Genomic DNA, 23,533 nt, shown 5'->3' with positions numbered 1-23,533 from the left:
GAGAGCGAGACGAGCGCTCGAGAGAGAGAGAGAGCGAGACGAGCGCTCGAGAGAGAGAGAGAGCGAGACGAGCGCTCGAGAGAGAGATGAGAGCGAGACGAGCGCTCGAGAGAGAGAGAGAGCGAGACGAGCGCTCGAGAGAGAGAGAGCGAGACGAGCGCTCGAGAGAGAGAGAGCGAGACGAGCGCTCGAGAGAGAGAGCGAGACGAGCGCTCGAGAGAGAGAGCGAGACGAGCGCTCGGAAGAGAGAGAGCGAGACGAGGCGCTCGAGAGAGAGAGCGAGACGACGCGCTCGAGAGAGAGAGAGAGAGAGAGTGAGACGAGGCGCTCGAGAGAGAGAGCGAGACGAGCGCTCGAGAGAGAGAGAGAGAGAGTGAGACGAGGCGCTCGAGAGAGAGAGAGAGCGCGAGACGAGCGCTCGAGAGAGAGAGGGAGAGAGAGGGAGAGAGCGAGACGAGCGCTCGAGAGAGAGAGGGAGACGAGCGCTCGAGAGAGAGAGAGAGAGAGAGAGACGAGGCGCTCGAGAGAGAGAGAGCGCGAGACGAGCGCTCGAGAGAGAGAGGAGAGAGAGAGGGAAGAGAGGAGAGAGCGAGACGAGCGCTCGAGAGAGAGAGGGAGAGAGCGAGACGAGCGCTTCGAGAGAGAGAGAGAGGGAGCGAGAGGGAGCGCGAGACGAGCACGCGAGAGGGAGCGAGAGGGAGCGGGAGGGAGCGGGAGGGAGCGGGAGGGAGCGGGAGGGAGCGGGAGGAGCGGGAGGGAGCGGGAGGGAGAGGGAGAGGGAGAGGGAGAGGGAGAGGAGAGGGAGAGGGAGAGGGAGAGGGAGAGGGAGAGGGAGAGGGAGAGGGAGAGGGAGAGAGACAGACAGAGAGAGGGAGCGCCAGAGCGAGAGCGAGCACTCAAGAGAGAACAAGCACGAGAAGAATGAAGAGAGGAAGGAATCGACCAAGAGACTGCTGACAAGCTATGACAGACAAGGAGTGCTAACAATCAGTCTCAGTGGTTGAAAATGAGTTGGCTCTGCTGGGACCAACTCAACAGACATGACACTCGGGTGTCACATCATTGTAATTGTTCATCTCTATGTAGAACCCCTGTAGGCTGTTGGGCAGTGGTTTTCTGGTGTGTCATAGTACAAGGTGGAGGGGGTGGGGGGCCTCAGCATTTGAATGATGAGGATAAAAAGTACTGTCCAGTTCACACCATCTGATTAGTGCATGGTGCTGAAATTCTGTGCACACAGTGAGTCTGCTACCCTTAGACTCTGCGGGGCTGAGCCGGTCAGATCACGTGCAGCTGCAACTGTGGGTTGCCAGTGACACACCAAAGGACAGCCATGAACAATCTAAGTTTGGGAGCTGCAGCAGACAGAACATTCCCTTTATCGGAGACATGATTCATACTGCCTCACTTCAGCAACCAGGGTCTGTCTCACTACATGGCAATCTTTGCAACTTGGGTCAAATTTGAAAAAAGAGACATAACAGTAATAGCTAAATGGATGGATGGCAGACAAGGCGTGAAGAGGCTGAAGAAGAGTTTTACCAATGTTTCCATTGCTGCTGCAGCATAATCAACGCACTAAGTGTGACTTTTATGAGGAATTCATTCAGCTTTAAAAAAGTGCATGTGCATGGAATTGTTTGTCTCATTGAAGCACACCTTTAATACTGGCAAGTTTGGGAGTCACTGCTGCAAACTATCTCAGAAGATGAGCTGTTGTCCTCCAGCTTGCATTGAGCCTTACTGGAGCACTGCACAGGTCTCAGAGAAATGTCAGCATGGGGAAAAGGGTGCATGTTGAAACAACAAACGACTGGAAGTTCAGGTCACTTTTACACATGGAATCGAAGTTCTCTGCAAAACAGTCACCCAGGCTACACTTCATCTCCTGGTGTATGGGAGACAACATTGTGATCAATTAATACAGTAGATTAAAATGAATGAACCGTAGCTAAATCACTGCTTTGCCTGCAAGGTTTGTTTGGATCCCTCGATCGTGCGGTGAGGGGTGGTGAATAGGCAAACATTCCACTTCTCTGCACTTGCATGAGAAGCAGGCATGAGAGTCTGGCGAAGTGCTGAGAGTGGGCCTGGGTGTCCCAGAGGGAATAGTGCTGCTAAGGGAGGGGAGGGGATGGGAATGCGTGCCTGATGGTCACATCCCACTAGATAAAGCAGAAATGATGGCTTATGATCTTTTTAATGTGGAGGCTAATGGATGGAAGTGAGGAAGGAAACCTTATTGCTCTGTGGAGGGAGGGATGGGATAAGGCAATAGGTGGGATATGGCTGAGGTCCCTGGCAGCCAGTGGAGGAGAATCCTTGGTCAAAGAAAAAGGCAGTATACCTTTTGTCAAGGTTAAGTAATCCCACACTCAATGGATTGGAATTAAGCTCTGCAGTCCTGCCACATTCAGTCGAGAGCATCAGTGAACAATTAAGCAACTCATCGGAGGCAGCAGCTCCGCAGATATTCCCATTCACAATGATATGTGAGCCTAATTTTACGAGTCCTAAAGGCAAAGCTGACGTATTTGCAGTCATCTTCAGTCAGAAGTGTTCTGAGGTCCTGAGGTCCCCAGCATCAAATGCCAACTTTAACCAACTGGATTAACTCTACACGATATCAAGAAACAGTTGAAGACACTGGATACTACTAAGATTACAGGCCATGACAACGTTCCTGCAGTTGTATTGAAGTCTTAACGCTCTAGAACTAGCTGTGTCCCTAGCCAAACTATTACAGTACATCAATATTACTGACACTGACTCAGCAATGTGGACAGTGAGCAGTGGTCCTGCCTCAGCTCCTTACTTCATTACGGCCTTGATTCAAGGCACGGATACAAGGTCTGAATTGAAATAATTGGGATGCGGCCCAATAAACAATGGCTGAGCTAGCAATGCCATATCCCAAGAATAAATGCGTAGTTTTGTTTCATTCAAAATTTGATCAATGCAACCATAACCTGAAAAAGAAATGAGGCTTGTAGAGGCAAGAACAACAAAAAGTTTGTTGACCAAAATATTTTTCATGTGTTAGCTACCTAAATTATTGCAGCATCGTGTAGCATATTGTCCAGTTTTCCTTTGCAAAGAGACAGTGCTCTATCAAGCGAGTAGCTGGCATGTAGTGAAAGCACAAATTGCTGCAGACATTCAAAGAAACCAGATACGTCACTTCATTGTCTGATATCACAACAGTCAAAGGGTAGGTGGAGTAAGTGTTTGGTAATGTGTCCCACACTCAATGTAATTCAGTTATTGGGAAGTGGTGTCTGACCAATTCCAATTAAAGGTGATTAATGATCTCCTCTGATGGATAGAATTGTTCAGATTTAATTTTTCTGAGGACCAATGTAAATTTTAAAGCAGGGGCTTGGAGAACACCGTGGAAGACCTCCGCTCGTTCGCAACAAACGACTATACCTTCCAGTCGCGAACCACTTTAACTCCCTCTCCCACTCATCGGGTGGCATATACATCCTGGTCCTCCTCCAGTGCCACAACAATGCCACCTGAAGGTTGCAAGAACGGCACCTCATTTCTCTTGGGAACCCTACAGCTCAGTGGTATCAATGTGGACATCCCAAGCTTCACAATCTCCCTTCCCCTGACCAGATAAGAAAACCAGCCCAGCTCATCCTTGCCCCCCTCACCTGTCCGTCTTTTCTCCCATCTATCCACTCCTCCCACATCAAAAACCCACCCCCACATCCTCAACCTGTCTGTCTTCCCTAGGCTGACCAACCCCTACCCTAACTCCCCATCTACAGTCACCTTTAATCGGCTCCATCACTGCTTCCCTGACCTGTCTGTCTCCGCTCCACCGATGCGCTCCTCTATCGATCTTCAATCCTCCTCCCCTCTCTCCCTACTTATTTCAGAATCCCCTTCCCCTCCCCCATCTCTGAAAAAGGGTCCAGACACGAAACATCAGCTTTCCTGCTCCCCTGATGGTGTTTGGCCTGCTGTGTTCATCCAGCTCTGCACCTTATTATCTCAGTTTCTCCAGCATTGGCAGTTCCTGCAACCTCTGAAGGTAAATTTTAAACTGTTTTTTGCTTCTCTCAGGACATTACACAGTCTTGGGTAGGTTAAGAACACCATGCCATGGCTGTGTGGTCAGATTCCAGTGGAACAGAAGGTCTGTTCTTGTATATTGTATGTTCACTTGAACCAACCAAGTGGCTCGATAATGAAAACAGGTGAACTTGCTTACAATGCTTACAGGATCAATTTCTCATGCAAACTACAATACTCCAGATCTACTAACCTCGTCAAAAATTTCAACATTTTCCCAGTCATCTGAAATCATCTTGCATCAAAACAGCAATACTAGTTTTCAAAATCACATTTAAATTAAGAGATTCAAATTTGAAAAACAAGGCAGTATTTTACTTAAGTTAAAGGCATTTCTGAATGTCTGCCTGACTTGTTTTTTGGACGTAAACTTCACACCGCTTAAACTAAGTTTATTCTAGCACAATTCTCTGAAACAGGCATGGATTCAGTAGTGGGAGCCAATGCCATACTGCCCTCCTGTACAACCAATCAGCACATCTCTGCATCCAAACTGACCCAAGATCAAAGTACAAAAAAACCAAAGTTTCACTTACCTTTTCAAGACTGCTTATGACCGCCAACTGAGCTGCCTTTTTCAGTGATTTGAATTTAAATACTGTCTCTGCAGCAAACAAAAAAAGTCTTCGTTAGTTTTTTTTTCCCTCTCCTTGGGCCTTTTGGAACTAATGCCAGAAAAAAAGTTAAGTGATGAGTAGGTGGGAAACGCAATGAACAGTGAAGGCATACAGTAGTTTGGCTTAAGTCAAAGAACTAATTGTGTGATCTGTAGTCAGAGTTCTAAATTATTAAGCAGTACTTGATTTTGAATGCTCGCGTCCCTCAGTATTTGGCTTCCCTTGTTCATGTTTTAAGCAAATGTGAACTGATTTGCTCTCAGTCACATCTTTAAGGGCTTCTTGAAGGCACCTAAATTAACACATTTACCAATCGATGCACACAGTTGTCCTTCTTAGCATCTTGCTTTGGTGTTATTTGACAACTCAAAGCTTGTACGAATCTCCAACCTTTGGAATGATATCACCCGCACCACCACACCACCACTGTGTTTATTTGAAAGACAAGTAGTGTGAAAAACTGATGGCTGACATATAGGAACAGAACTTAGATATAGCACACATGCATTCAGACCCAATATTGCCAAGAGGTCAAGTTGACAGTAAATTAAGCTTGTACGTCCGTGTGTTACACAGCTCAGCCACAGTTCCAAATCTTGCTTCCCTGTTCTCCCCTTAACAGCATCCTGTTCACTCTGCCGTAAACAAGTAGCTTTTCTGTAACTAAGTAAAATATTTAAAATTATTTCAATTGGTGCACAAGCACTGATACAGGTACATATCTGTCACTTAAGAAAGCAAGCACAAAATTCATTTTATCCATTGATACTCCCATTTCTCTGAGAGCCCTAAATTTGTGTATACAAGAAAATCAATCATTTCTAGGCTAAAGGTGCAAATTGCTTTATTACCATATACAAAACTTCAGCATTTTTGCACAAAAACTATCACCCCCATTACAGTGGATCCATCCATAAATCATTTGATTAACGTGGCCTTTCATTCCCCATATTCTACATCACTGCAGTAAATATTATTAGGTCTGCAAAACTAATTCATTTGTGATGTTGATAATAAACAAATTGCTAAGAAGCACAAACTTATCCCACTATTGTCACTAAAGACAAACATGATCTCGTGCTGAGTGTGTTCGTGGAATGACATGACAATCTTCTGATTCCCAATGGACAGCCAGTGACAATCTTTAAATGTATAGCCTTCATCATTGCAGAAGCCAAAATCAAAACACTATTTCAAAATGCAAACAAAACAAACAAACAATCTCTCCATATTACGCAAACTCAGTTTTCCAAGTTGTCGGCCAGACACATACACACCCACCACCCCCCCCTTAGTTTTTCCATGGCTTTTTCCAAATTATCATGTCCCAGTGAAATCGACAAAGTTCTGATCTTCAAATTCTCGCTAATTTGGGTCACATTCTCCAGGAAGCCATTGAGTGGGCACCAAGAAAAATCTTTGCAATTATCTTTCAGTCATTTTTCCACAACGCTTTAAGCATAATCATCTAAATTCACTCACCTTGCTACCTCTAATCATACCTTCAACACATTAAACAATTGCTCATGCCTTTGGCTCCTCTCCCACTCATGTTAACAGGATAACGAGAGATTGGGACTCATTTCCACAATTTAAGAACATTGAGGGGGTGGAAAAAACATTTCACTTCTCACCTTGCAACAATCGCTTGAGTCTTGCACAATCCACATTGATGTGTTGTATCAATTCTATGTCGTTGACATCTGTACTGTCTTCTGAACACATAGCCAATTCTTGTAACCTACAAATGAATGGTAATTTATTATCTAGCCAATGAGCTGATCCAAGATGTGAATGATTAAGCAGCTAAATCACCAGCAAATCTGTTTGCTCAAACATAACAACCACGCAGAGAATGAAACTCATCCAACATCTCTTGGAGATTGACCACAACCCCATAATCAACCTCGCAGAATATTTTGGGGACCTTAACCTACCAGTAGTGCTCTAGTTTTGGGTCAGAAAGCCCAGGTTCAAGTCCTACCTGCTCCGGAGGAGTATTACAGCATACTTGAACAGGTTGCTTCAAACAATGTACAGCTTACATCAGAAGTTCTTGAAGCGCAGTCATGGTGCCTCGACTTCTGAACCAGAAAGTCCAGGTTCAATTCCTGCTGGCTGTGGAAGCGTGTAACCTCATCTCTGAACAGGCTGATTAAAATATTTCAGCACAAAGTTTTGTTTTTCTAATTGGGGGTCTTGTTTCTAACAAACTGATAAACACCATCCTTTGACAGTATGAGCAGAATTAATTAACTACAAGTATTTATTTTATTCACAGAACAACAGATATCTCTTCAAATTTGGGGAAAATGTGAAACCTGAAAAACAGGTCGAGCATGTACAATGCCAAAAAGAGCAGATTCTCAGTTAGGTACAACAGCCCAAATCCAGCAACGCCTCACGGTTGAGGGTTTCACATCAACCAGATGTAGTCATCAAGAGTTTTCTTTCACCAACAGGGCCAACATTATCAGCACTAGATCTAGCATGAGACTTTACCAAGTCACCTCTCATCCTTCTTTGCTACAAAATAAAGTTTAAAAAAGACTTGATAGAGGTGTACAAAATGATCAGACGTACAGATGGGGTGGGCAACCAGAGGCTTTTCCCTAGGGTGGGAGGTGTATTCGAGGGTGCATAGTTTTAAACTGAGTGGAGATAGATATAGGGGAGACGTCAGAGGTAGGTTCTTCACTCAGAGTGGTAAGGGCGTGGAATGCATTGCCAGAGAGGGTAATGGAGTCGGCCTCTTTCGGGGCATTTAAGCACCTATTAGATTGGCATATGGATGATAATATAAGGTAGGGATGGAGGTTTCATAGACCTAAGTTTTAGAGTGAAAGTTTAGCACAACATTGTGGGCCAAAGGGCCTGTACTGTGCTGTACTGTTTTATGATGTTCTTTTCTAGATCTCAATTCAAATTAAACAAAAAAAAAGTGCAATCTTTAAAAGCGAAAGTCTGAGCATCATACAGTAAACAGACCCTGAGGCCAACTCATTCACGGTGACCAGACATCCCAATCTGACAGTCTCATTTGCCAACATTTGGCCCATTTCCCCTTCAACCTCTCCTATTCAAATACTTATCCGGATGCCTTTTACAATGTTGTAATTGTACCCACTTACACCACTTCCTCTGGCAACTCATTCCATAGGCAGACCACCCTCTGCATGAAAAAGTTGGCCCCCTCAGCTCCCTTTTATATCTTTCCCCTCTCATCTTAAACCAATGCTCTATAGATTGGACTCCCTCACCCTAGTTTATAAAAAACCTTGGTTATTGAGCCTCTCTGCCCCTCCTGATTTTATAAACCTCTGAGGTTACCCCTCAGTCTCCAACACTCCAGGACAAAAGGCCGCAGTCTATTCAGCCTTTCCCCATAACTCAATGCCCACTCCACTCAAGTCCTGCAACATCCTTGTAAATCTTTTCTGCACCCTCTCAAGTTGAACAACATTATTCCTACTGAAGGGTAACCAGAACCACACACTGTATTCCAAAAGTGGCCTAACCAACGTGCTGTACGGCCACAACATGACATCCCAACTCCTGTACTTAATGCACTGACCAATAAAGGCTAACATATCAAACGCTTTCTTCACTATCCTGTCTCCCTGCAACTCCACTTTCGAACTATGCACCTGCATCCATACATCTTTGTTCAGCGATACTCCCCACAGCCTTACCAGTGTTTAAATCCTGTCCTGGGGTAATAAAAGTATGAGAGAAGTTTTTTTTTAAGGTGACATGCCTGAAGTAGCAAAGGCTATAAAAGACAACCTTCAAATTTATGTTGTTTACCCCAAATTTCAGAATGGTGAAAAATCTGTAGTGGCCTTTTTCTAGTGTGCATACATGCGTTTTTAAGATTTTGTAATCACTAAATTGGATTCTTCTCTGTAGCGCTCATGCCACTGTGTAACAAGATGGGCTCAAAACAGTTTCTGTTTTTAAGCGTTATAGATCAGCTTGATCCAAATCAATATACTGTGTATAACAATTTATAATACAGAAACTATTTATGATTCAAACTTGCTGCATAAATTTCCTGTGCAAGGGGACAGTGACAAAATGAGATGGCTCACTGCACTGTGAAGTGGTCAAACAGGACTAAAATATGGCTTCTTGGTGACATTTGGACACTGCTTTCCATCAGATCTTAAGATGCTAATCACAGCTGGGATGACACAGGAGCTAGAGTACAGTGCTTCAAAGAGGTTCCACAACTTTAGACAACATTAGCAATTGAATAGGCTCCAATTCTTTTGACTTGTTTTTACAAGTCTTCCATTATTTACTGCAGTTTTCTTTGCTGTCTTTCAGTTGCAGGTCAGACATTGCAACTGCACTAAGATTCGAACAAAGAAAAATGAAGTCAACAAAGGCCCAACGTTCTCAACGGAAATGTCCTGCCCACCCCCCTATATCTAGCGAAGCAATGACTGTGGACTGCAGTATGTAGGGAATTAAGCAGAAGTTCAAACAGCCACAATGATGAAGAATAAAATGTGTAATATGAATGCATAGCAAAAGTGGCATTGCATCCACAAAGCAATCTGTAGCCAACACATAGTTTCCTCCCCTTAAGTCCTAAAAATACTCAAAAAATTTCAATCATATCAAGACTCGAACCCACAACCATCTGCTTCCAAAGGAATAGAATGCAACCAAGTCAATGTGACAAGAGACATTTCGACTGCACACTGCAGAAATTCAATGCTTTAACTTCACTAACCCCATGCACAGATTTAGAAAGTAGCATCCTTTTAACATTCCATGATGGTGACAAAGCAGAATAGCAGATAGAAAGAAATGTACCAAAATGAAAACTTTAGTTACAACACAAAAAGATATTTAAAAATAAAATTCTTACATTGTACTTCAAATACTCAGAACCACTAACCACGGCCACTCACTCTTATCATTTTCCAAAGTCATTAATAAACCATGAACACCATACCTAACCTCTCAGATAGAAAATTGATGAAAACAAACAAGCTTATTGATGTGAACAGCCTGAAACACAATACCAGGATTACACTCAAAACACAACCTACATCCATTTGTGGCAATGTACAGAGACATGCCAAGCATGCTACACCGGCAACAAGACTTAAAATGTCAAACAGGAAGCAAGCTAGTTAAGAGGTCAATGCTTGTGTCAGGAGCCTGACCAAACTTGGGAGACTTACATCATGGAAGGAGGCAGCATTTACCCAATACATTTCTCAGCTCTGAAATCAAGCAAACGGCCAGAATTTCAAAGCAAAACTACAAGGACTGTTTAAATGACTATCAAATGGAGCATAAATGGTTTTCAGGAGAGCTCACCCAGTAATTGAAATGCCTCCAAACATTTTGACTCAAAAAGGTAGAAAGAGTGAGAAAACAAGTCTTATTTCCAAGTCTATGCTTTATCACTGGGGCTCATTTCTTTGGGGGTAAAACATCACACAAGATTGTGATTATCTCAAATTTGTGCTTCCAAGGCCCATTGGAGCAGCATAAACATTAAATACAAACTAGACGCTTACTGATTTGCGACCTATGCATGATGAGTAACAGTAAAAACACATTGCTCATTTTATAGTAAACAGAAGCTACCATTTAACTCGATTTGTTCTCTACCTACCCCACTGAAACAATGCCACTAACAGGAAAGCATCTGCACCAAGCCATTGCCATTCAACAATTTCACTAAGAGGAGGAAGTGGTTATGCCATGCTTTTAGATCCACAAACTTGCATATTCAACGAAAGCTCAGTTACGAGAAAAAAATAAACACTTCCATGTGTGATACCAACAAGATAACTTCTGAACACAAGTCAGTGTCATCATGTGGGAGATATTTATTTTCACTGCTTCCCGAACTATTCTCAAACATTTGTGTTGAGTTTTAATGGAGAACAGATACACTTAAAGTTAAGAACCAAATTAAAATTGTTTGAAGTAAAAAATTGCAAATTTGTTTTAACAGTCTGCCCCCATCAGGAGACAGAAAAATTAAACTATTAAATAACTTTACAATATTTAATAATCAGCATTATAAAAAGTTCCAACCGTTACAAAATAAGCATTAGATGATGAATAGTGTTTGAAAATAAGTCACTGAATAGATGAAGCTCCTCAGTAAGGTTTGCTAAAGCATGCGCAGTTCAAGAGGCTAACTAGGCTAACAAAGCCAACCAAACTTAAGTTAGACTTACTCAAGATCTTTCCGTCTTGAAAGCAGAAATAATTTCTTTATGGTTTTAGAATTAAATCAAAAGAACTGCGGAATGATGAGGGATATTATTACTACAACAATGGAGCTTCCAGATTAGAAACATGAAACATTCAAGGTTCAGGGGCATAATCACTTGTGCGCCACTAACATACGAGAATAGCTTATTAGCTGATCAGTGTACTCAGTCTTAGTCTAATTCTGAAACTAGTGATTGTGTTAAGTGTTTAATTTTCCTTTGCTGAAACATTAACACCAAATTTGAGCAAAGTGAAGGAAAGCAAATACACGCTAAAATAAACTGAAATCTGATTGTTTGAATATTACAGACCAGGCAGCGAGGGATGATCGCAAGCATTAGGAAGAGAAAACAATTCATGGCCTCAAGCCTGCTAAACCATTAACACGATGAGATCAGCCACAATCTCGGTCTCAACTCTACTTTCCTGTCTACACTCCATAATCCTTTAACCCGATCCTAAAACTCTCATGTATTGTTCTAGATTGCTCCACGTGAAGGAACATCCTCCCTATCTACTTTGTCAATCCCCTATAGCATCTTCTATATCTCAATTGTATCTCGTCTCATTCTTCTCAACTGTTCAATCTCTCAAGTCAAACCAATCATGTCTGGAATCAATCTAGTGAACTGCCTCCAAAACAACATCCTTCCAAGTAAGGGGGTCAAAACGGTATGCAATACTCTATATTCAGTCTCACTGATGTCTTATACAGTCGCAGCAACACTCCTCTACTTTGACAGTTCATCGATTTAGCAATAAATACTCAAATTTAATTTGACATCCTTATTACCTGCTGTTTCAGAATACAACTTTTCTGCGATTCATGCATGAGGACACCCAGAACCCTCGGCACCACAGCACTCTGAAGTTTCTCACCATTTATATAGTAAGTTGCCTATCTAAACTATTATCCAAAACGGATAACCTCATTTATCCACGCTAAACTTCATGCGCCAAATTTTGGCCAATTCACCAAACTGAATGATGTCCATTTGTAAATTTATTTCTCCATTGCAATGTACTCTCCTACTAGCTGTAGAGTTATCTGCAAATTTAGCTATTGTATTTTTTATCCCTTCATCCGAGTCATTAATTTGAACTGTAACGACTTGGGGTCTGACAACCAAATCCTTTGGTACCCCACTAGTTACGTGTTACCAACCAGAAAAAGACAAAAACACTTATCCAGATTCTGCGCTTTCTTTTGGTTAGCCAATCCTCTAAGCTATAAATTGCAAACAGCTGAAGAGACAACCTGCTTGATATGATTCGTCATTCTTTGGGACGAACAGGTAGTCTCTGGGTTGCAAACGAGTTCCATTTTTGAGTCTGTTCGCAAATCACTTTGCATAAAATTCGGAGCACGATATAAAATAGATATTCGTAAGTACGAAAAATCCTTCATTTGTTGGATTTTTAAAAAATTAACGCATTCTAGTGTGGATTGCGCTCGTACGTCGGCTGCTCATAAACCCTCCCTGTGTTGCCTATATGCCTCACAACATTTTGACACTGAAATTCATATACGTGTTCGCCAGTATCGTGCAGCATCCCATCCAGGGTAATCTGAAGTGTATTGGGTCCTTTTCAGGAGCAAAGTTCTTAGATACACTTATGAGTCTGCAAGACACATAGTGAGAAATAATCAGATCGAGGTTATCCTTATCGCGCAGAGTTTGATGTGCTCTATTTTAGTTTCAAACTTGCATTGTGAACAATTGGATTAGTTCCTAGTTATGAGATTGCGCGGATCTGTAAAAAAATTCCTTCACACGTATTGAAGCTAGTTCAATACACACACCGGTGATGGTAGTTTTGGCAGTTAATTATGAATTAGCTTCCAACTGGTGCATTTTCCTCAGCAACGCTTCTAACATTCAAAGTCCACTGGCCAACCAATCATCACTCTTATAGTTATTAAGTGATTGTTTTTGTTTATACATTTCATTGGGGTTATTATTGTGCCCTGATGTGTGATGGGCCAGATTTTCCTATCAGGATTGGGAGCACTGGGTGCCTCTGGCAGTCTATTAGCATAGTTCAGTCCCCTATGTTTCTGTGAAAATAGCTGCCCTTGCAAACATAATCTTGGGTTATGTAAGCATGTAATCCTGCAAAGCTTCGTAACGATAATCTGGCCAAGAAACTCAACAGAAGTTTACAGTACAAAGGAAACAAATTCAGAAATGACCAATGTCTGTCAGAGTCTCTTCCTAGTTACTTCTATGAAACAAGAATTCTCTTCAAGGCAGGACCACCAGATTTGGCAAATAATTCCCTCCTCCACAAATGTTCATACAAAGTAAATTCAGCCTCCAACCTAGTCCTTATCAGATTTTTGCAGACCTGTCCATCTTGTCTCACTACTGCCCCAACTTCCTCAGTATCCTCATTATCAATATTGGCTTCATCAGCATCTCAATCAGACTCTACTACAGCATTGCTTAAAAAGTCAGGTGACTGGCCCATCTCCATTTCCTCAATGTTCTCCTTATTGTTAAGCAGGTTTGTGAAGGGTGTTCAGGAGGGAGACCCTGTCTGGCAAGGAGTGGAGTGCTGTTCTTCAGCAATCCAGGCAATGGACATTAATGCATCTTCAGTAGGCCAGTTGGCTGTTCAGTGATGGGCTGGGTAGATGCAGGGGGAGCATTGCAGCAGAGTTCAACATCAATCTGAAGGTTTCACATTGAAGTGATTAGCTGAATCTTCTACGGATACCTCTATCGCTCATGGGTCAGTGGGAGTGAAATTCCTTCCTGTTCAGGAATCTGACTGGATGATGCCAGGGAACTCTGAGCACCTGATGTGTGCAGTCTATGGCTCCATGTACCTGAGGGAACACAGCAACAGCTGCAAATTCAGACACTTCAGATGTCAAGGTCAATAGTAAATGACACAAACTACAAATTTTATAGCATCTGGCTCTTGAAATATAGAAGGAATTCTCAAGGATATAGACTATATGGCAGCTCCCAGTGTACCTGGTACTGACTTCTAAGGTTCTGAAAATCACAGATGACCTTGAGACAGACTATTAATAAGAGTAGTTGCATTTTGGTCTTAATGCAAGTCCATAGTGCTATACATCTGGAGTGCTCCAGCAGATGATAGCAACCTGTGAAGAGATAACATGGGTGGTTCAGTGGTTAGCACTGCTGCCTCACAGCCCTAGGGACCCGGGTTCGATTCCACCCTTGGGCAACTGTCTGTGTATAGTTTGCATATTCTTCCCATGTCTGCGTGAGTTTCTTTCGGGTGCTCTGATTTCCTTGCAGAGTCCAAAGATGCGCAGGGATGTGTAGATTAGGTGGGTTGTAGGAGAATGGGGCAGAATGGGATGCTCCAAGAGTTGGTGTGGACTTGTTGGGCCAAAGAGCTTGTTTCCACATTGTAGGGATTCTATGAACATGAGGGATAATAGACTCTGAGCCTCCAGTGCCCCCGCCACATCCTGAGGGGAGCTTTGCCTGTGGCCACTTCACATGAGGTAGTTTGGCATCTGGAGATTTGTGGCCTTGATCTTACTGACACAGGTGTTCTGTGTTAATTTCTCAGTGTTATCATCATGTAGTGGGCATAGGGACAGTAACCAGCCCCACTGTAGCTGAATCCATTGACAGTTCTAATGAGACTATCAGAACGGCTCCTTACTAATGTAAGCAGCATGCAGTCAATGGTGCACACGTGCAATTGATAGTTTCCCATAGTCCTTCACACAGTGCGGTTGGGACCCCCCTGAAAAACAGGGCCAGGGGATGCATTTTTACACTGTAGACCTTATTCTAATGTGTGCACTATAAGCTAAATTGCACAATCATAGTAGGAGATTGTAAGTACAGTAGAATTACTGGGATGTTATCCCGATTCCCTCCATCCTCCACATTACACAAGTATAATAAATTAACACACAAACCTGGAGCAGGAGTTTGCCATTCATCATGTTGGTGGATACAGCCATTTTTCTATTTCCACTGGACAGTTGAGAATTGAGTGGAGATGAAAGGTTTTACAGATGACTCTCAAGTCAGTGATACTTTTTTCTTTATTCATTCATTAGATCAGGACATGGCTGGCGAGGCAGCATTTAACTGTTTTATGTTCTAATGCAGTTATTTGAGAAGCTTGACTCATTTGATGCTGCTGTTGAAGACTGGGTCCAGTATGTGGAAAGAATGAGCTGTTTTTTTCTGGGGGCAAAAAACACTGGGGCAGATGAAAAGCAATGAGTAATTCTCCTGACAACTTGTGGACCCACAGCTTTTTTAGATAGTAGGAGCCTAATGTTTCCTGAGGCACCACATACTAAAACCTTTCAAGAGTTGACATATTTAATTAAGGAATGTTATGACCCGTAGCCTCCTCTAATTCTGAGATGCTATTGGTTTTATTTAGCTGCTAGAGAACCAGAGGAATCCATTTCGGGATTTTTGACTAGGTTAAGATGGCCGGCAGAGGCATGTGACTTCGGTTTAACCCTTAATGAGATGCTGAAGGGCCATTTGGTATGTGAGATTAATGGTATAACCACGCAAAAGTGCTTACTAGCTGAAGCCCAACAGGACTTCAAACAGGCACTACAACTGGCTTTCTCATTGGAAAATGCAGCAAGTGGAGCATATGAGTTGCAGGGTATTCCGATAGAAGTGGACACCCTCACCAGTCTGACTGAGCTTGGGGGATATTACTTGAGTGAAGGTAATTGCATAGCCTCATTCAGGACACACCCTGAACAGATGGACTCCAGGTCAGCCCACAGCAAAACCTCAAAACAAAGCCAAGACTTGGCCAAATGGTTAAAACTTTCTTCAGGATCCAGGCCAGCAAGCCATTATATTTGCTGCCAGTATGTGGATTCAACACAGCAAAAGAGTTCTACTTGATCTAAATGGAGTCAGAGAATTTGTAGCTGGTATACACCCTGGACAGTCCACCTACATGCTGCATGCTGCAACTGTACAGCGGCCTCATTTGGAATATTGCCTGCAGTTCTGGTCGCCCGATTACAGGAAGGATGTAGAAGCATTGGAAAAGGTGCAGAGGAGATTTACCAGGATGTTGCCTGGTCTGGAGCGCAGGCCCTGTGAAGAAAGGCTGAGGGACCTGGGTCTGTTCTCATTGGAGAGAAGGAGGCTAAGAGGGGATTTAATAGAGACATACAAGTTGATCAGAGGATTAGATAGGGTGGACAGTGAGAGTCTTTTTCTGAGGATGATGACTTCAGCTTGTACAAGGGGGCATCGCTACAAATTGAGGTGTGATAGATTTAAGACAGATGTCAGAGGCAGGTTCTTTACTCAGAGAGTGGGAAGAGTGTGGAACGCCCTGCCTGCCAATGTAGTGAACTCAGCCACATTAGGGGCATTTAAACAATCCTTGGATAAGCATATGGATGATGATGGGATAGTGTAGGGGGAGGGGCTTAGATTAGTTCACAGGTCGGTGCAACATCGCGGGCCGAAGGGCCTGTTCTGCGCTGTATTGTTCTATGTTCTATGTTCTCTTACCCTCACCCAATGTGATTTTACCTCATGTATTAACCTTTTGTGCAGCATCTTATCAAATGCCTTCTCAAAGTCCAGTTATATACATTCACAGGATCTTCACTATCCACACTGCTTTTTGCATCTTCAAAGAAACTGAGCAAATTTGTCAACATGATTTACCTATCATAACCACATTGACTGTGAAGAATTGCATTCTGACTTTCCAAATGTCCTGGTATTACTTCCTTAATAATGAATTCTAAATTTCCCAACAACTCCTGATAAACTGACTGGTCTATAGTTTCCTGCTTCTGATTTCTGTCCCTTTCTGTATTCACATCTTTCCAAACAACTGAAATCTTTTCCACGTCCTGGGAATTTTGGACTTGTATAACTAATGGATCCACTACTTCTGCTGCTACTTCCATTAAGACCCTAGGACATCAGCCATCAGACTCTAGGGACATGTCTGCCTTCAAATCTGATGGTTTGCTCAATCAATGGCATGGCGTTCAATGCTTCCACAGCTCTTAAAAAATTGTACCAAATTCTAACTGTTACTGACTTCAATTTGTTGAATATTTCTGTGTCAGTTAAAAACAAACAAGTCAGATTTACCATCTGGCATATGGCACAAACATAAAAAATATTATCGTCATAGTGGCCAAAACAATCAAACTTGACAATTATTCCATTACATTCAAGTAATAATTCAGTCACTCACATAACAATAAATTTAAACATGAGTTCTGGTTTTTCTTCAAGATGTGGACAACACTAGCAAGTTTTGGACATTAAAGTCAACCGCAGCAGGAGTGAAGTCATTCTTAGCCAGAGCACACGTATTGAGCTAAGTTTTCATAATAATTCTGCAGCAATTACTTGTTTTCTGACATTGATTAAAACTAACTTTGCAACCCTGCCTTGTGACTAAGTAAAAGTACCACCCTCTGAGCCACAGCTGACACTAAGCTACCACTCATAATGCAAAAATCATACAGTACAAAACAAATATTTCCTATCTCACAAGTACTCATGTATATCTTTTCACTTGACTTGTTAAATCCTGTGTCTTTTCCTACATTAATCAGAGTCAAAATCTTTGTACAAAGAATCCCAACAGATTTTACTGTACACTAAACCAGAGACAAGCTGAATTCCAGCAGCCCTGTCACTCCACTGAAGGGCAACGAGCAATGCCATGTCTAAGTGGCACTGAATAGTTTGCCTGGTTTTTCCAAAGGACAGTTAAGAGTTAAGCATACTGCTATGGGTCTGGAGTCATGCGTAGGCAGATTTCCTTCCCCAGCCAACATTAGTGAACTAGATTCATTTTTCACGACAGAAACAAAGAAGAACAAAGAACAACACAGTACAGGAACAGACCCTTTGGCCGTCCAAGTCTGCACCGTCACATTTTGCCCTTCCACATTAAAACTGTCTTCACTTATAAGATTCCTCAAATCTCTTTCTATTCATGTATTCATCCGGGGGCTTCTTACATGCTGCCATTGTGTCTGCTTCCACCACCACCTTCTGGCATTTTTGTATTCCAGGCACTCACTACAGTGTGTGAGAAAGAACATTCCTCCCGCATCTCTTTTAAACTACCACCCTTGTACCTTGAACCTCTGTCCCCAAGTAAGTGACCCCTCCACCCTATGGAAAAGCCTCACACTACTTTCCACTCTATTCATGCCATTCACAATCTTATAAACTTCTAGTAGGTCACCCCTCAACCTCTTGCATTCCAGTGAAAACCAGGCCGGTCTATCCAAGCTTCCTGCAGAGCTCAAAACCCTCATACTGGACAACATGCTGGTAAACATTTTCTGTACCCCCTCCAAAGCATTTACATCCTCCTGGTAATGTGGTGACCATAACAGTACGCAATATTCCAAGTGTGGCCTAACTAAAGTTCTATAAAGCTGCAGCACAACTTGGCTATCCCTATATTCCATGCCGTTTCCAAAGGCAAGCATACCATAGGCTTTTTTTTTGCTATCTTCTCTTTATGCACTGCCACCTTCAGTGATCTGTGGACCTGCAAACCCAGATCTCTCTGCATATCAATACTACTAAGGGTTCTGCTCTTCACTGTATAATTTCTACCTGTACTTGACCTTCCAAAATGCACCCATCACACCTGCCTGGCTTAAACTCCATGTGCCATTTTTCTGCCCACATCTCCAACTGATTAAATCCTGCTGCGTCCTCCGACAACTCTCCTCAATATCTGCAACTCCACCAATCTTTGTATCATCTGCAGACTTACAAAATCAGATCAGCTGCGTTTTCTTCCAAAACATTTATGTAGATCATGAACAGCAGAGGGCCCAGCACTGATCCCTGCGAAACACCACTAGTCACAGTCCTCATTCCACCACTATCCTCTGCGTCCTATGACTAAGCCAGTTCTATTTCCATCTTGCCAGCTCATCCCAATACCATGTGACTTAACCTTTTGTACTGTTCTGCCATGAGGAGCCTTGTCAAATGTTTCACTCAAGTCCACACAGACATGAACCACTTTTCCCCCAATCGTCTTTGTGACATCCTCAAAAAATGTGATCAAGTTAGTGAGGCACTGATAGTTTCATGATCATTACTGAAACTCGCTTTCAATTCCAAAAGTATTAATTCAATTTAAGTTCCACCAACTGCCATGGTGGGATCTCAACCTGATTACCAGATTATTAGCCTGAGCACCTAGACGTCTAGTCCAAAGCCATGAGCATTACCCCAATGTCTCCTCTTAATCAATCCATACTAGTGACTTTTTTGTTCCATCCCTCCACATACAAAGTGCTACATTTTCCAACTCAACTACCAGAGGAGTTGGCTCTTGCATATTGAAAAAAAGATAGAGATTCTTAACACTGAGCAAAATTGCTTCAAGTTTCACACAGTCACAGTTAATCATAGCACCAACAGGAAGAAGCATTAATGTAGAGACATTTCTGGCAGAAATTAGATAAGAATCCCAGGTTTAAGCTATGGCAACCACAGTACCAATAATGACTCAAAAGGGAGTTTAGTAAATGTAAGATGATAAAATGTGAGGCTGGATGAACACAGCAGGCCAAGCAGCATCTCAGAAGCTTTTGTGCTCCTGAGATGCTGCTTGGCCTGCTGTGTTCATCCAGCCTCACATTTTATCATCTTGGAATCTCCAGCATCTGCAGTTCCCATTATCTTTAGTAAATGTAATTTGTTTATCAGGAGTTAACTTCATGCATCAGTCTTTTACATTAATTACTAGAACCTGAGCCTAAGTAGATTGCACTAACCTGGTGGAGACTCGACTGAAGACAGCATTGAAATTATTGCAGCTCAAAGAGAAGAGTACCCCGGAAGCAGAATTGCGGAGCTGTGCTACAAGCTGGTTTCCTTCACGGGACATGTGGATGAATTGACAAATTTCTGGGAGTAGCTGTTTTACAAGCATTGTCTCATCAAGCCGCATTGTATCCTTAGGTTGCTACAAACCAACAAGAGATTAACAGTTACAAGCCAATGAATATCATAAACGTACATGCTGTGAATACACTCATAACAGTCAGTAATGATATTATGTTCTCAGAGGTGGGGCACAAAGCTAATTAAACTATTATTTTCAAGCAAACAGCCCAATACTATAAAGGTGCAGAGAGATTTAATACCAATCCATAGAACATGATGTGGCTATTGTGATAGATTTTGAAGAGTTTTAGGTAGTGGGTAGGGAGAAAGTATTTCGAAAGAAACTCCACACTAGGAAGCAGACAGAAAGCAAGCGCAACAGTCAGGGTGCAGAGATGGAGTTGGACCAGACTGAAAGACCAGTAAATTGGATTAGAAAATCTGTCCATGCAATCTGGAAAATTGCTGAATGAACTGTTTCATACTGCTCAGCATGATAAGATCAGAAAGCTACAAGATAGTAAAAGCAAAAGGAAAAGGGATTTTAAGATCAGTCTTAAAAGAAGCATATTACAGAGAAGTCAATTGTTAAAACAGTAAACCCAATTTAATACCCATGATTTAGGACTGTCCAAGGACTGTTAGATTTATGGCAGGACTAACTGCTAATGAAAGTCTGAGTTAAAAATCATGATCAGTTCTTAACTGCTCAGTCCAGCAGACAAAATTAGTCAGAGTCAGACAAATTAAGAGCTTCCATCACACAACCAAAAATTGGGCCAAGCAAAAAAGAAGAAAAACAAAACTGAAGGACGACACTAGGCTTCAACAATGGCAGGGAGTTTCTGATTTTCAGAAAATCATCTGCATGTTTTTATCTTAGGATAGAATGCAACAAACTGTATTAAAATTAAATATATTGACATCTCTTTGTCTTCGGCCCCTGATTCAAACCCAACAGAAACTCCAACAAGACAATTGAGACCCGAATACGGAAAGACCTGTAAAAGACATCTTTAGCAACTGGTGGTAAGCAATCCAAATTTAAAGGCAAACATTGACTTACTATACAAATAGTGGATCTTTATCTTTCACTCAACTAGCTTCATGTAAATAAAGCAAACTGAAGAAGTATTTTCAATGTAAAACATGTATCACACCAAGAAACTATCATGCCTTTACAAATAATACAGGTGAGGAAACTTTAGATTAAGAAGTTATTTTACTTTTCTAAGGACTGCTCTTGGATAAAAGGATCTCAACTAAGCAGTTCTTTCTCCACCAAAATTGATTTGTGCTGGGTACATTCACATGGGTGTCTCATTAACTGGTCAGTCTAAGAGCTCAAAAAATTAACATCTGTCCCAGGGTAGTTGGGCCAAGTTACTTGTGGAAGCTCAAAGCTTTACTCAGCTGAACGCCACAGTCATACAAAAGTCACAGAAACATTTTTAAATTTGCCTTCCTGAGCCATGAGGCAAGGACGTGACTACCATCCTATGCTGAACTCAAATTAAACCAAAAACGGTGAGCTCAACCTCCAACTGTACAGCTGAATAAAACGAATTTTCAATCACCTGTTCAGACATGTTGTAACATACCTCTGGGACAGGTGGGACTTGAATGCAGATTACCTGGTCTATAGGTAGAGACACTACCTCTGCATCAGAAGACCTTATGGCCCAAATAAATGCTGCCTTTGTGAACTAATCAAATCTGAACAGCTTTCAGTTTATTAGCATTTAGGTGCTTAATTTTTGATAGAAGTTTGTTTTATTTTCCTCTGCTTTCATACATTTAACTAAAATAGGGATACAACCTGCTACAAGACAAATTCAAAAATTAAAATCACTATACACTGACACCTTTTGGAACAGGAATAGAAAACAATTAATAAAAGCTTTCATCTTGCTCAACAGCTCCAATTTCTAATTAACCAAAAATTTAGCTAGATAATATGGTAAAGCCAATGAAACTTGACATTTTGCCAAAAATGAAAAAAAGGTCATAATCTTCTTATTGTTGAGATTTGGTTTTGTGCACTAAGCCAGGATTAGAACAGGGGCGCGCATTTTCATGCATTCAAATTTGGCTTTGCTAATCATATCTCCAGTTACAAAGGAAGTGAAATGCTTTAAAAACAAAAAGCCTTCAAGACCCAAAGTACTTCGGTGATGCCAAAATTCTCATGTTCAGAATCTCTAAATAGCCTCACTCCTCACTTCTTCTCACCACCTCTAGACTTTGAAACACTGACCCTAACTTCTTCCAATGGTTTTGGGTGCCCAATCCACCACACCACTAGAAGCCTACATCCAACTCTGAAGTCTACTACTCTTTAATACATTACTACTTTAAAAGGGTGCTTACATAAATGCAACATATTGTTGTTGTGGATCTACTTTCAAGCCACTTTTTTAGACAAGTTGCTGGTCATGCTATCTTTGGCAGGGTGTCCATTTTCATTTGAAGATACCTCTTAAGCACCATGAAACATTTGTTCTACGTTAAATTTGTTATAGTTTGGGGTTCTACTGCAACCTTCCATTTCAAAGTTAAGTTAACAATGCATATTATACTAGGGTCAGGAAGATGCCATAATATGCCAAGACACTGCAGAGCTGCAAGGGGAGATTTTTGGCATCCAGCACAGTTAAATAAAACAATTATTTACCTTGTTCTCCAACAGCTGCAGAGTATAAAAATCCGAGACATAATTCCCAATCAAAAGCTAGTGAGCTAACTGAAAATAAGTTACTTTGTTCTCATTTTACATAGCAACAGGAGTAGGAGATTCAGATCTCCTGTTGTGCCAATCAGTGAGATCATGGCTGATCTGTGGCCGAATTTGAGATAGCTGGATTTGGCCGACATCCCTTCATACCTCGTGAAATAAAAAAATCTTGGATACAAAATTAACACGTAAACAAGCATCCAGTGCCACTTGAGGCAAAGAGTTCGAAACATCAAACACCCTTTGCACCAATAGTTCCTAACATGTCTCCTGAAAGGTCTTGCCATAATTCCCCAATTATGCCTTCTAGTTCTAGAATCCCAAACCTGTGGGAATAGTTTTATCTTTATCGCTTATGTCTTTTAATATCCTGTAAACTTCCATGAGATAACCCCTTGACCATCTAAATTCAACAGAAAACAGAGCTAATTTGTACACTCTCTCCTTCTAACATAACCCCTGAAGTCTAGATACTATTCTTGTAAACCTACATTGTACTCCCCAAAGGCCAATTTATCATTCCTAAGGTGTGGTACCCAGAGCTGCTCACAATACTTCAAGTGGAGTCTAACCAGAGTTTTATCTAACTGTAGCATAACCTCAGCGTCCTTGTACTCCAGTCCCCTAGATATAAAAGCCAGCAATCCATTAGCTTTCTTGATTATTTTCGACACCTGTTCATTTCATTTTAAAATCTATGCACCTGAACCTCCAAGTCTCTTTAAATGTTTGCTGTAGTTAACTGTGCACCATCTAGCAAGTATCTTGATCTATCCTTTTTCAGTGCAAAATAGATAACCTCACTTGTTTATATAGAACTCCGCCTGCCAGAGTTTTGACCATTTACTTAGGCTAAAAATAGCTCTGACTATTTTTATGCTATCAAATGCACTGTCCCCAATGCTGTCTAAACCAAGCACGGAAGACATCTAAGTCATTTTGCTTGTACTACTGTGTACTGT

General features: G+C 41.8%; 1 protein-coding gene across 4 annotated transcripts in view; it reads right to left on the bottom strand.

Moving 5' to 3' along the window:
* Positions 1-23,533, bottom strand: part of nf1a (neurofibromin 1a) — a 313,607-nt gene that overhangs the window by 254,754 nt on the left and 35,320 nt on the right. For all 4 annotated transcript variants that reach the window (XM_059655316.1, XM_059655318.1, XM_059655317.1 and 1 more), the window contains exons 4-6: positions 19,726-19,916; positions 6,335-6,441; positions 4,620-4,687 (exon numbers count right to left, since the gene is read on the bottom strand). In XM_059655316.1, the coding sequence (XP_059511299.1) occupies positions 4,620-4,687; positions 6,335-6,441; positions 19,726-19,916 (366 nt within the window). The remainder of the gene's footprint in view (positions 1-4,619; positions 4,688-6,334; positions 6,442-19,725; positions 19,917-23,533) is intronic.

Source organism: Stegostoma tigrinum, chromosome 27 (genome assembly GCF_030684315.1).
Source record: "Stegostoma tigrinum isolate sSteTig4 chromosome 27, sSteTig4.hap1, whole genome shotgun sequence".
In the NCBI taxonomy this organism is placed as follows: domain Eukaryota; kingdom Metazoa; phylum Chordata; class Chondrichthyes; order Orectolobiformes; family Stegostomatidae; genus Stegostoma; species Stegostoma tigrinum.
This window is presented reverse-complemented; position numbering and strand designations above follow the sequence as displayed.